Source organism: Pyrus communis, chromosome 5 (genome assembly GCF_041283825.1).
Source record: "Pyrus communis isolate YQ-2024b chromosome 5, ASM4128382v1, whole genome shotgun sequence".
NCBI classification, from domain to species: Eukaryota; Viridiplantae; Streptophyta; class Magnoliopsida; order Rosales; family Rosaceae; genus Pyrus; species Pyrus communis.
Window position 1 is genome coordinate 11,216,898 of NC_142569.1, and position 14,169 is coordinate 11,231,066.

Consider the following 14,169-nt stretch of genomic DNA (forward strand, 5'->3'; position numbering starts at 1 on the left):
ACAATATCGAAATTGGTCCAAATGATCTTGTGCACAAGCTCTTCTTTTGTGATAACAGAACGGTTCGTAGATTGAAGTACGAAATAAATCAAGTTGAAGAGCTTTGGCAGGCTGGAAATCATCTGTTGCCGCCTTTTTGCTTGGGAGATGGCCAGATCTCGCTCCTCTATTGCCTTTTTCTCCTTCTCTCTAAGCTGCATAAAGATATACCGATACGTCTCAGAATTACAGTTCATTATCTTCAAGTCCAACTACGTAAAAGTTTCCATTATGACATGATTCTCAATAGCTTTTGGGACTAGTTTAAGCACAATTAAATGCATCTATTTTGAATAAAAAGAGGGAGCACGAAAACACATTACGGGCAGGAAAGTTCGTTAAATGAAGAAACAAGAATGGACAATTCAATATAGACATACCTATTGCAAAAGATCCACGGGAAGAATATCATGAATGTCACTATCGTTTGATGCGCCACTCCTATCAGGAACTTCATCCTCAACTTTTTTATTCTTCACAGGCATGTCAAATATCAACGACCTGGTGCTTGGAGGACGCCTAGCCAACTTGATCGGTGAGCTAGTAGCATTATCAGCTGGGGTCATGTAACATCGCTCTGGAGGCTGCAATGCAGGTGTTTCAGCCCTCAACCTGGCTGGAGTTGAAGCAAGCTTTGTTGGAGTCGACTCAATGCTAGCACTTTTTGTGGGCAAATCATCATCATTTTCAACAGCGTCTATGCTTTTAGTTGGAGTTACAGGCAATTGGCCACGCAATGAAGCACAAGCGGTATCAAGCTTTGGTTCTGAAATTTCATCACCCTGAGATGATGACAAGGGAAGCTTGACCGTATCTGTTCGCATATGTTGTTTCGTAAGACCAAATGGCTGGGGGAGAGTTTCTTCTGGAATTTCATAATCCTGTAAACATATTAAGCATTGTTAGACCACATGTTATTCAGAAAGTAGTTCAAGAAATAGATTGCTAAACTGATAAGGAGAAAATCTTGACACAAATAACTTCCCAGATAACCGTTCAATTAAAATTACACAGAGCACTCAACAAATTAAACCATATTAGTGATGCCATATCCGAAACTGAGTATGGGGGATACCTCAGGATGGGATTTCGAAAGATCAGCAAGCCGCTTACGAAATGATTTCCTCAAATGCATACTCCCACCACCTTTGGGTTTTGACTTGCCATCGCCCTCCAATGCATCAAAATTGATGGTGACATGAAGATCCGGCTTCATACAACTGGTTCTCTCATCCTTAATAAGCACTTTCTAACTTCAGCCTATAAATCGAGTTAGAAAAAAACGATCAACTTCTTTAAATATCCTAATTTCATTTTCTCAGCAATCTAACAGCCAATTAAAAAGACAATTTTTTTTTTGAAAAAAAACCACCATATGTGAATCTCCTAAAACTTGGGATAAAAAACAAGACCAATTTCTACACTAGCCTAATTTCATTTTCTCAGCAACCAAACAATCAAGAAAGAAAGAAAATTTCTATAAAAAATACCATATGTGAATCTCCTAAAAATCGAGATAAAAACGATCAATTTATATAGCAGCCCAATTTCATTTTCACAACAACCAAGCAAAAGAAAATACCTATCCGTTAAACACTCGATTTGGGGGCAAATGTTGCTGAAACTGGGCTTCAATCCCCTCAACCGCAACAACCGAATCGAAGTGTCCAAGCCATTGAAAAACTCACCCAACATCTCAAATCTGCATAAATAAATAAAATAAGCACATAAATTAGCCAACCCAGAAATCAAAATCCACCCAGAAATGGAGGACCAATATCACACAGATATGCAAGATAACCGAAATTTGAAGCCTTACTTCTCGGGTAGCTTCTCCGGGCGGCTGACACAAGTTTTCTTCGGGGTTTGCACTCCCCATGGATCGATCTGGTCCGTCCGTCGCTTCTGGGTAAAATCTCCAACTCTTTTGGCGCCGGCCCTTCTGATGTCTCCTATGGAGAGCGCGAAGTTGGCGTTTCGGGCACGACGGGTGAGTGCTTCGGACTTCTGAGGGTCTGGGTGCTCAGTGCCTCGTTGCCTGAGACTTTCGAGGGATTTGGGTTTAGGGCTTTCTTTGCCCGGCTTCTGGGTGTCCTGGATCTGAGGGTTCGCGAGGAACTCATTGCCGAGATAAAGCGAAATGCGGGATTCGGAATCGAAAAGGTGAGACCTTGCGGGGCTGCAGTCACAGAAGAGGAGATGAAGAAGAAGAATCAGTGGGGAATTTGAGGGGTCTTTCGGTATTTACGGGGGTTTCTATGGCGGGAAAGATGAGCTGGCACTGGCGTGACCCGTTGCTTGCCGCCAAATAGATCCCCGTTGGCTCTTGCATTTTTCTTAAAGTAGGCTGGGTGGAGCACTCGTTTGTTTATTGGGCTCGGAGTCCAAAATCTCACATCCCAAATTAACAATTTGGTGAGCAGATATAAACAAATTTACCAAAAATAAATAAATAAATAACTCTTATTCTCCTTTGTAATTTAAATTTCTTTTTATTTAATATCTAAGACAAACAAATATAAGAATATTAGTAAGTATTTGGATTTCTTGCTTGATAATAATATTAGTAAGTATCATGGGCTTTGATTACGTGAGTTGTATGATTGATGCATGTTTCTTTTATTCGTGGGGCAGAAGATCTAAAACAAGAAAAATAAAGTAAACTAAAAATGAAATAGATATTAAACACACTCTAAATGTTGTTTAGTTGATATATATTATGATTAATAGCTTAAAGCATAGATAAACATGAAACAAAAGCAACGGCCATTATGTGCCAATCTTACAGCTCAAGTAAACATAGAATTCGGCTGCTAGCTTCCATTAGCATGTAGCCCCAGCCCCATTAGCTTGTTGATGCTCATAATACCAAATGGTTCAGGAAGGCAAGGTAGGGCTTGAGCTAATAGTTTTTGTGCCACAAAAGACATTGGAGGTCGAGATCTGGGATGCGCACGTGTACAAGCCAATGCTAAACTCATCACAAGCACCACTACCTTTGCCAATTCAGCGGTCGGAGGCTCAAGCCGTTGGTCTAACACATCTTTCAAAAGCAAACCTACATTGTCCTGCGATAATCTTGACGACTCTAATAGTTGGGATTCTAGCATATCCCCAGGGTGCTTTCCCATCATCACTTCTAGTGCTACGACTCCAAAGCTATATACGTCACACTTATCTGTGACCCGCATAGTCAATGCAAGCTCTGCACATCAAAAAAAAAAAAAAAAAAACAGTATCTTAAGATGCTGAAATTAATATGAACCTAAAATGTACAAGGTGAAATGTTACATTACCTGGTGCCATGTAGCCAAATGAACCGACAATATGTGTCCAGTTGGATGAGTTAGCACTCACCATTCTTGCAGTTCCAAAATCTGAGAGCCGAGGCTCGAAATCCTGATCGAGTAATACATTGTTGACAGTTATATCGCGGTGCACAATTGGCGGAGAGCAGTCATTGTGCAAGTAAGAAAGTGCATGAGCAAGCCCTTTCAAAATTTTGACCCTTGTAGCCCAGCCAAGTTTAGTAACCCCTTCAACCCCATACAACGATCTTCCCAGACTGCCTCTCTCGAAGTATTCATAAATCAAGAATATGCAACCCCTCCTTGAACAGAAGCCGTATAGCCTTATGATGTTGCGATGTCGGATATTTATCAAAGTTCGGATTTCATTCTCAAAGCTTCGGAGATTAATTACTGGAATGTCATTAGAGTCTTCCGTGTTAAGCCTCTTAACTGCAACAATTTGGCCTGACTCCAACTCTGCCTTGTATACTCTTCCAAATCCTCCTATCCCAATGCAGTACTTCTCGTGAAAGTCATCTACGGCTTTCACAACTTCCCCAAATGTAAACTTTACTTCCTCTTGCAATATCATTGACTCAAATTTCTCAAAGTTCTGAGAAGTTTTGATTTCCTGAGGCCGGAGCTTGGATCTCCTGCGTAATACCAAAGAGATAAAGAAACCAATGATAGTTTCAACCACCACGTAAAAACCCAAAAAGGATATGATGACAACAACGCCACTATTGATGTCGTTTTTTCTTTTCGAATTGTGGCCGGAGGAATTACATGCAGCCGTTCCCTTTGCATCTCTCCACATGCCATAGTTTCCGATAAAAGCATCACCCGGTGCCTCTCGGAAAATGCCACAAGTTGGAATTGGCCCTGTGAGGTTGTTATAAGAAAAGTCATAGATGGTTAGGGTATCCATGTTGGAAAATTCTGATGGAATTTCCCCTGAGAGATGGTTGTGTGATATATTGAAAATCTCTAATCCTGTGAACTCGCCCAAGTTTGAAGGTATTGCTCCCGAGAGTAAATTGCTGCTGAAATCCAACTGTTTACATAACTCAAACATGTCGTGATCAGGTGGTATTACCCCTGTCAAATAGTTATTAGACAAATTGAGATACCAAATCTGAGTGAAACTGCTGATACTATGAGGGATCACTCCTGTCAAATTGTTATTTGACAAATCGAGAAGCTCAATCCGAGTGAAACTGCCGATGCTCAGAGGGATCACTCCTGTCAAATGGTTCCTGCTCACGTTTAGTGTGTATAGGAAGTTTAGATTTCCAATTTGACTTGGAAGCTCCCCACCAAAATCATTGGAGCCTAGGTTTAGATAATTCAAATTTGTCAACTGCCCAAGCTCAGGTGGAATATTCCCACTGAAGCTATTGCCTCGAAGATTCAAATGGACAACTAGACTCCAATTGGAGATCACGGAAGGCAAGATTGGACCGGTAAATGCATTATCGGACAAATCCAAGTAGAGAATGCTGTCCAGATTGGACAAGGACTGAGGCAGCTCCCCACTAAGAAAATTGGAATCCAGGGACAAGTACGTGAGGTCGGTACAATGGCCAAGATCAGAAGGGATTGAAGAGTTCAAGGAATTCATTCCAAGATCAAGGAACTGAAGTTCCCTGAGTTGACCTATGGTAGTTGGAATTTTTCCTTCAAGGGAATTACTTCTCAAGTCGATGCGTTGAAGATCAGATAACAAGCCAATACTTTGAGGAATTGGGCCACTGAAGTTGTTCCCTGCTAAATGAAGGTGTTTGAGCTTGGGAAACTGTGAAGGCAACGGTCCTTGGAATAGGTTATAGGTGAGATCTAAGTACTCAAGCTTGCCCAGTTTGGTAATTACTGGTTCTGGTATTTGGCCAGTGAACCGGTTTTGAGACAAATCCAAGAACGACAAGTTTTGGCATTCAAATATAAATTCTGGGAATTCTGAATGGATGTCGTTTTGATTAAGATCAAGGTATGTCAAGGAATGCATGCCTGAAAATTTAGACCAGGTTGATGTTTTCAAAAAGTGGTTTTTTCCAAGAAGCAAAAATTGTACCTTTCGGAGATTGCTGAGCTGGTAGGGAATTGTACCACTGAGACTGTTGTTGTGGAAACTTAGATACTCTAGCTCCGTTAAGAGGCCAATCTCTGCGGGTATTTCTTGCTCAAAACGGTTGTTGCCCAAGTTCAAGACTGTCAGCCTAGAGAGGTTGCCAATGGCAGATGGTATAGGCCCTTCAAAACGGTTTCGATTGAGGTTGAGGTGAGTGAGATTAAGAAATGGGGTGAAGTTGAAGTCGGTTAGTGTGGCTATGATCTGCAAGTTGGAGAGATCTATTTTGGAAACTGTTTTGGTATTGCGGTCGCAGACAATGGCAGTCCAGTTGCAAAGGTTGTTGAGGTTGGCTTGGGACCATGAATCGAGAGGAGGTGAATAACCAGAGTAGAAGAAGTTCTTCCAGGTTATCAGAGCTTGTGCCTGCGTCCCCGGTGATTAGGTGGTGGCCTTTGACGGAAGCAGGGAAAGCAAGAAAAAATGGAGGAGAAAAGGAGGCATCTGAAGTCTTTTCATGGTGTTATTTTTCAAGCTTAGCAGAGTTGCTCTGTTATGTTTCCAGTCGAGCAAAGCATTCATTCGAGCAAAGACTGAATAGTAATTAATTGTTTGATGATGTTGCTGTTTATTACAATTGTTGACCAAAGACTTGATACTAATTAAGTAGATGATTTTCACTTAGTCTACCCAAATGTACCTTGAATGTCAGAATTATCGAAGTGTGCACAATAGTTTCATGCCGTTAAACTCCATAAAAAAAAATAAAAAATGTTATCTCAATACTATAATCTAGTGGTATTACTCTTCACTTGTAAGTGAAATGTCTTAAGTTCGATTCTAACCAAATACGAATTTGAACTACATTATTGCTATCCCATTGTGAGGCTAAATCCACCTTCTCTCTCTTAGTGTAGATAATATCGTTTGTTTAAAAAACAAAAATGTATTTATACCATCATTTGTACCATCTCTCTAATAAAAATGAAGCCCACAATGTTGGCAAGCCCTATCTCTATTAGAATGATTATACAAATAGATGGTAAGCGTTGCATTACTCAATTTACTCTAGATCTCATTCTAGATCCTATGTCTTGCTGCGTAATCAAATTGACGAAATTTTCATATAAAACCAACCCATGATTTGTTATATTCAGTTAACATACATTTTTAGCTCCGTAAATAAATCTAAACTAGGAGAAATTTCGGAGGTGTTACGCTTAAAGTTTCTAAACCTTGCTCTGCGGTGCTAATGTTGATTGACCCGGTCTAGTCTTCCCCTGGCCCCATCCATTTGTGCAAACTGAACAAAGTCTAGGCCCAGCGTGTGGGTTAAGGCATGGAAACGTGTTACACGCAAACATGACAAACAAAAAGAAAAGATGATGTGGAAGAGTGCAGAAGATGTTCTGATGAGTAATTTTTAAATGAGTAAATTGTAGCTATGATCCTTTAACTTTAACTCAATTGGAGCAATGGTCCCTCAACTCATCAAAACGTGCAGCTATGATCCCTCAATTAAAAATTCATTACCATTGGTCTCTCAACTTTAATTCAACTGGAGAAATGACCCCTTAACTTTAACCAAATTGTAGCAATGGTCCTTCCAACGTAACTCATTTTGACAAAACTTTTGACATAGTTGACGAAAATGACCATAATTACACACTTTGATGAGTTGAGAGACCCTAATTGTATAAATGATCATTCCAACATAACTTATTTTGACGAAATTGATGAAAATGACTATAGCTACACATTTTGATAAGTTGAGGGACCAATGGTAATAGATTTTTAGTTGAAGAACCATTGCTCCAATTTGATTAAAATGACCATTACTACAATTTACTCTTTCCAAATAGAGCAAGCAGTAGCAGCAAGTGAACCGAGTTCATCGTATCCTTACCAAAACACTTGCAAAATCTTCAAGTAACAATTAATCATCAATTAATTAGAAATTCAAATGGACAAATTTGCAAACATTTTCACGCTTGACAAAATTAGCCAATTAGCTAATAGAATGGACAAGTTTGCCAAATCCCCGTAGAAATTCAAAAATCAGGAACCACAAACATATGCATATAATAAAAAGCAACTGAAATATAGAAAAGCCTTGCGACCAAGAAAACAGAAGAAATTCAGAAAATCCTTGAAGGTGTTATAGATATTACTAGCAAAAAATGCCAACGCCATGCTGTGGGATTGAAAACACTACATACGGTACTACTTTACATGATGTGCAAGTACATAATATATACACAGACCACATTGTCCTATTTACATACACAGACCACATTATTTTATGATAGCTAATTGATCATTCTTCTTGGACATACATAACGCCATACAAAATACCTCAGTTTATGAGTCTAAATGAAATCTAAAAATAGACAATAAGGCACAACTCAGTAGAATAGAAGACAACAAAAAATAAGTATTATTTAGCATAAACTGACTTGCAAGGTCAAATGCAAGAATGCAAATGAAGACAATTCACTCCATTGTGTTCAGCAAGGGGATAAAGACGTGATGAAAATAGTATGATTTAGTGGTCCTACCTTTAACTTGAAGGGCATTAAATGTTGAGTTAACAAAATTTTGCAAGTAATAAATGTTGAGTTAACAAAATTTTGCAAGTAATGAAGTTGTGTAAAAAGTTTCACCTGAAAAGTCGAAGGCACCAAGGTAAATAAGTTAAATCCAAACCAATAACCACAGCAATCTGACAAGTGCATTTTAGTTTAGTGAACACTCATGCATTTTCTAGCCATCTCTAGTCTACCGAAAATATTGATTTTTGACTGAAGCAATCATCAACATACAGTGTGTAGTAGAATTAAACCAGTTTAACTCTTTGGATCATCACCTATTCCATTGTTCACTGGATCCTCCTTGTCAAAATTTGATCGAGGAGGGTGTGTGCTGCACCGTGAGAGCTTCTTTGGTCTGCTAGATGTCCTCTTGTTCAATGAGCTGGTATACATCTCGAAAGTGTGAGCATCCATAATAAAAACTGCACATGGTATCCATGACAAAATCAGCCTCAACAATTTAGTCCAGAGTCCAAATAATCAAATGATGTACATCAATTTTGAAGGAAAACCAGTAGTCTCACCATTAAAGTCAATATTTATGCTCGAAGCCTCTTCATTGGAAAACAATGCAAGAATTCACCAAATCAAAAAACGAAAAATTGATCGCAGCAAAAAGTGCAGGATTTATTTTTATCAAGCCTATGCATAAAAATATACACAATATTTCCAACCATATCATTCCCAGTAGTACGATAATATCAATAGACTTGAGCCAAGTTGAAAGTTTATTCGTCTAGAACTTTGCTTTATCTGAGATCTGTGTATGCATAGATAAATACACACACAAAAAAATTAAAAGAATAAAGGAAGACTGAAAACTGAGAACTGTATGTACACCAAGATGCATGTCAAGTATGTTTGATGAAAGAGATGCTCTTTTTTCTTTTCTTTTGACAAAGTAACTAATGTGATTAAAAAACTAATCTAAATCGTTGAATTGCTCTCTGTTGAATAAGAAGAGTATCCAAGATAACTCTAATGATCCCAAGAAGAAGAAAATAGAGCACACTCTTAAAGAAAGCTCACAAAACAAACTAATTAGCAAAGCTTTTCTTATTTAGCTCTAGGCTTTGTTTTTCCTTGGATGATATACAATGCTTGAGGACTTGGGTATTTATAGCAAACCAAATGAAAGCTACACCACACACTTACTTCACCTACAACATCCACCTACTTCACCTACAACCTCCACTTACTTCACCAACCTCACACACTTACTTCACCTACAACATCCACCTACTTCACCTACAATTGACATTGATTCTCAACACTCCCCCTCAATGTCAGCTCTCATTCTTTGCACTGTGCTGAGCAGACAGCGAAAATTTTCGAGCTTGCCTGTACTCAAACTTTTTGTGAACAAGTCCGCAACTTAATCAGTCGTCTTGACCTGTCTCATCTCAATCTCTTCTTGCAGAGCCTTTTCTCCACTTCCTTCAGGATGTTGATGTATATAGGAATTGTAATGGCAAGTGGCAATGCGGATGCGGAAATTACCTCCACGCGTCTTCAGCTTTGTCAGAGAGCTTTTGACAAAATGGCACGCGTTTTCTGAAAAGCCGGGAGCTTTCGACAAAATGGCACACGCTTTCTGAAAAGCCGGGAGCTTTCGACAAAGTTACACACGCTTTCTGAAAAGCCGGGATTGCGTCTGACGAGATGGCGATCTTTACGCCGGAAATTCCGGTTTTGAAGAGTGGTGTCTCTTCATTTCTGAATCGGTGAACGCCTCTCCTTTAATAGAGGTGATCGATCACCTCTAGAATGCACACTTGAAAATTGCCCAGAAATCGTCTCCGGCCCGTCGAGATTTCACTCCATCCAACCCTTCTCTTTTAACTTCTTGAAAAATGGCTAGCTCATCTAACCCATCGAACATTTGCTTAGATTTGAGTCTAAGCAATGATCCTGTTGCGCCGCGTCAGGATAAGGTATGGTGCCCGTCTTTCTTATCTTCTCATGGCCCTCTTACAGATGAGGACTCTGCGATGACGGATGCAACAACGTCTACGATAGTAGCTCGGAACCTCCTCACTCCCAAAGATAGTCAGCTGCTTTCAGGACGGTCCGATGAGTTGGCCGTTCAAGAGTCCCTGGCTCTCAGTGTTCAGTGCGCTGGCTCTGTGTCAAACATGGGCCAACGCCTACTTGCTCGCTCCCGTCAGGTTGAATCATTGATGGCGGAGGTGGAGAGTCTTAAGCAAGAGAACAAACAGCTTAAGTACGAGAACCGAAGTTTGCACGTGCTTGCCAACAATTATTCGACAGGCATGAAGAGGAAGCTTGATGAGCTTGATGACCGTCAAAGGTTTGCGGCTTTCTTCCAGAGGCACCTCTTTCCTGGATCATCTAGCGTTCCACCAAGGATTGGGGCCTTGAATGATCTATCTTCGGTGCCTCCCGCTCCTATGTCTCTTGCTCCGATGCCTTCTGCTCCGATGCCTCCTGCTCCGATGCCTCCTGCTCCGAGAGTGTTGCCACGTAGTGGGGCCTCACGTACACAACCTTTGTGAAGGCTCCACCTTTCTATTTCTTTGTTAGATACATTTGTAATTTCTCGAAAATTAATGAACAAGCTTTGTTTTATTCAGTGCATTGGGTTGCCTCCCAAGTAGCGCTTTCTTTTACGTCTTGCAGCCGGACAAAGCCTTCTTAGGCTCAATTGGAACCCACGGCATGAAATTTATCTTTGAATGGGGGTTGGATAGTATGCTCCCCCATCTTCTGTTGCAGCTTTTCTCCAAATTCTCTGGAGTCTGGTAGCACCTCATTCTCTGAGGACCACCAAGAAGATGCTTCATCAAACACCACATCTCGTGAAGTGTAACATCTTCCACTTGTTGGATCGCAACATTTCCATCCCTTTCTCTGGCTGTCGTATCCCACAAAGATACATCTAACAGCTTTCTTATCAAACTTGCTCCGTACATGATCAGGAACAAATACATAACATACACAACCAAATACTCGAAAGTAGCTAACTGTAGGTTTCATGTTCCACAGTTTCTCAAGGGGTGAAACAAATCCTAACCTTGGTTGAGGAAGTCTGTTGATCACTAAGGCTGCAGTCCTCATTGCTTCAGCCCAAAACCTTCCCGGTACGTTCTTTGCATGTAGCATACTTCGACAGACATTTGGTATAGATTCCAATTTTTGTTAGCTGCAAGTGCAAGTAGGACTCGTACTGTTGTAAGCTTCGCCACTGGACTAAACGTTTCATCATAGTCTAGTCCGTACTGTTGAGAGAAACCACGAGCTACCAATCGTGCCTTGTACCTCTCGATTGACCCATCTGGACGACGCTTTATCTTGTAAACCCACTTGCAGGATATGGGTTTCACATCTCTTGACTTTGGCACGAGATCCCAAGTCTGATTTTGCTGAAGTGCATCAAGCTCTTCTTTCATAGCTGTCATCCACTCAGAACTCTGCGATGCTTCTTCGAACGTCTCAGGTTCTGTTGCAATTGTTTCTTCAATTATGGCTGCATTGGCGTATTTAGGATTTTGCTTCCTGATTCTTGTTGACCCCCTTAGTTGTGATTGTGGAGTTAATACTTCCACTTCACTAGGTCTATCTTCTTTTGGTTGTTGATATATGTCAGCTTGGCAAGGGTTTTGGGGCACTGCTTGCTCAACATCATCACCATCAAGCGAATCTTCAGACTCATCAGGTCTCGACTGGATTCGAACAATTTGCTCCCCTATCTTTTGCTGCAACTTATCTTCTATCTCTCTTGAATCAGGCAACGCCTCCTTTTCTGAGCACCACCAAGAAGATGCTTCAGCATCCCATTCTTCATCCATAGCTAGATATGCTACGGCGTCCCAATCATCTTCACTTTTCTTCTCTAAGTTGGCGACGTTACCCTCTGCAGGCCTTTTGAACCAGCAATCCTTCGCCATGTGACCATTCTTTCCACAATTGTAACATTTGCCCTCAAATCTTTTATTATTCTGGGACTGACCACGGTTGCCGTGATACTTCGGAGCTCCCCCTGGCCGAGAACTCCCTCCTCTTTGATGACCTTTTTCCTTGTCACCATTTCTTTTAGATCCACCACCAGCACGCTGCTTAAAGCTGCCTTTACTTTTGGTGTAGAGCGCTTCCTCCTCACCTTTTAACGAGACCCCTCCCATTTGCTTTGCCAAAGCTTCTTGATCGGCAAGCAAATTCTCAAACTCAACAAGCGATGGTTGTGTCGGCCATCCTTGTATAGCAGCAATGAACCCTCGATATTCGGGTCTCAAACCATGGATAATTATTCTCTTCATCCTGGTTTCCCCAATAGGAGCTGTTGGATCTAATTCTGAAATTTCGCGGCATATCGACTTCACCTTGTGAAAGTACTGGGCAATCGTCATGTCGCGTTGTACCATCGATAGCAGCTCATTCTCGAGAAGTTGCAATTTTGTATCGTTCCTCTTCGAAAAGAGTGTAACAAAAGTGTCCCATGCTTCCTTTGGCGTTTTAGCATCCCGAATGTGCTCCAACATTTCTTCTTCTATTGTGGTCTTTAAGGCAAACATTGATTTGCCTGCTTTAATTTTCCACTTCCGCAAGACGCCGTTAGCATCTTCCGTTGCCGGTTGTGTAACTTCACTACCACCGACAACCTCCCACAAGTCTTGACCTTGAAGGTAAGACTCTATACACGTTGCCCACGTGTTATAGTTTTGGTTGTTGAGCTTCTTGATTCCTCCAACAACTTGAAGATCACCCATCGTATCGGCAAGACTTTGACTATACCGAACAAGCTTGAGTGACTACCGTGCAGAGTAATACACTACTCTCGACACAAAGAAGCTCCCTCTCAAGGTTTGTGATAACCCCAGCAATAATCTCAAGAAATCTTTTCTGATGTGGAAGATCAGTCAAAACTGCAACCACAGAGCATACTCGAAATTTCAAGAGACTTTACAACCAATGCTCTACCAAGAACGATCCCTGACCGACTTGGCTCTGATACCAATTGTTGAATAAGAAGAGTATCCAAGATAACTCTAATGATCCCAAGAAGAAGAAAATAGAGCACACTCTTAAAGAAAGCTCACAAAACAAACTAATTAGCAAAGCTTTTCTTATTTAGCTCTAGGCTTTGTTTTTCCTTGGATGATATACAATGCTTGAGGACTTGGGTATTTATAGCAAACCAAATGAAAGCTACACCACACACTTACTTCACCTACAACATCCACCTACTTCACCTACAACCTCCACTTACTTCACCAACCTCACACACTTACTTCACCAACCTCACACACTTACTTCACCTACAACATCCACCTGCTTCACCTACAATTGACATTGATTCTCAACACTCTCATCAAACTTTGTATCAGTTTTAGCCTCAATTCACATGATTGCGGTCATGCAAACATCGTGGCCTTGATTTTAAAAAACCTTAATCAATGCAGTGCATAGTCAGAAATATGGAAAGTTCCAAAGAACCTTATATTTTAGAAACTTGTGTTCGAGTTTTGAATTTCAGAGTTAATATAACAAAGTCAGCCTTGAATACAATAATTTAAAACAGAAAAGAAAATGTATCTGAAAAAAGTAACCGATGAAAAATGGAGAAATATGCACGAACCTTGGAAGTAAGAAAGCGGCTATATCTGGAAGCCATTTTGATGAATTCCTCAACAATCTAATGTGACTCAAACACTGAAGCTTAAAAGAATGGGAATCACCAAGTGGACTAAGTTTCACACACAAACCAAATACAAAGTTGCATTTACACCATTGCAACATGCTGTCACACTTTAATTCTCATGCAAAATCATACGATTGACACACACTGACATAACATTCTACATACTCATGCTATGTACTTATATGAAGAAGAGCCAATATGATGTGTACAAACAAATTCTTAATAAAAGAATTAGCCAATTCTAAATAATAGAAACCTTATAGTTCACATTCATGGATAAACTGTTAATAAAAAAAAGCCAGCCATGCAACTGTTAATAAAAAAGCTTTCAATCTCAACATAAGATTTGATACGTACATCCAAAAGATACTTCGCATATAGCAAACACATATCCACTCTTTATCTAATTGAAGAAACTGAAACAAATGTATAGCATATTATATACCTCAAAATGTCAAGTAACCAATTTGTTCCGGCAATGACGCAAAATTCTGAACATAAAAAAAGGTATATTCATTAGCA

At 40.3% G+C, this 14,169-nt stretch overlaps 2 protein-coding genes across 2 annotated transcripts in view; both read right to left on the reverse strand.

Moving 5' to 3' along the window:
* LOC137722033 (uncharacterized) overlaps positions 1 to 14,169 on the reverse strand; it is a 31,653-nt gene that overhangs the window by 13,867 nt on the left and 3,617 nt on the right. Inside the window, exons 10-11 of the mRNA XM_088694346.1 lie at positions 14,093 to 14,138; positions 8,061 to 8,410 (exon numbers count right to left, since the gene is read on the reverse strand). The gene's annotated coding sequence lies outside the window, so the exon portion shown is untranslated. The remainder of the gene's footprint in view (positions 1 to 8,060; positions 8,411 to 14,092; positions 14,139 to 14,169) is intronic.
* LOC137722054 (uncharacterized) lies at positions 2,737 to 5,955 on the reverse strand. The gene is made up of 2 exons (XM_088694332.1): positions 3,336 to 5,955; positions 2,737 to 3,244 (listed from the first exon to the last, which is right to left on the reverse strand). The coding sequence occupies exons 1-2, from the start codon at positions 5,332 to 5,334 to the stop codon at positions 2,853 to 2,855; spliced, it is 2,391 nt and encodes a 796-aa protein (XP_088550458.1). The 5' UTR covers positions 5,335 to 5,955; the 3' UTR covers positions 2,737 to 2,852.

Bases quoted from the DNA above. Each gene is read 5' to 3' on its own strand.
- LOC137722054 (XM_088694332.1), bottom strand. From the start codon at position 5,334: ATGCATTCCTTGACATACCTTGATCTTAATCAAAACGACATCCATTCA. The intron at 3,245-3,335 runs GTAATGTAACAT...TTTGATGTGCAG, and splicing joins ATTTGGCTACATGGCACCAG to AGCTTGCATTGACTATGCGG.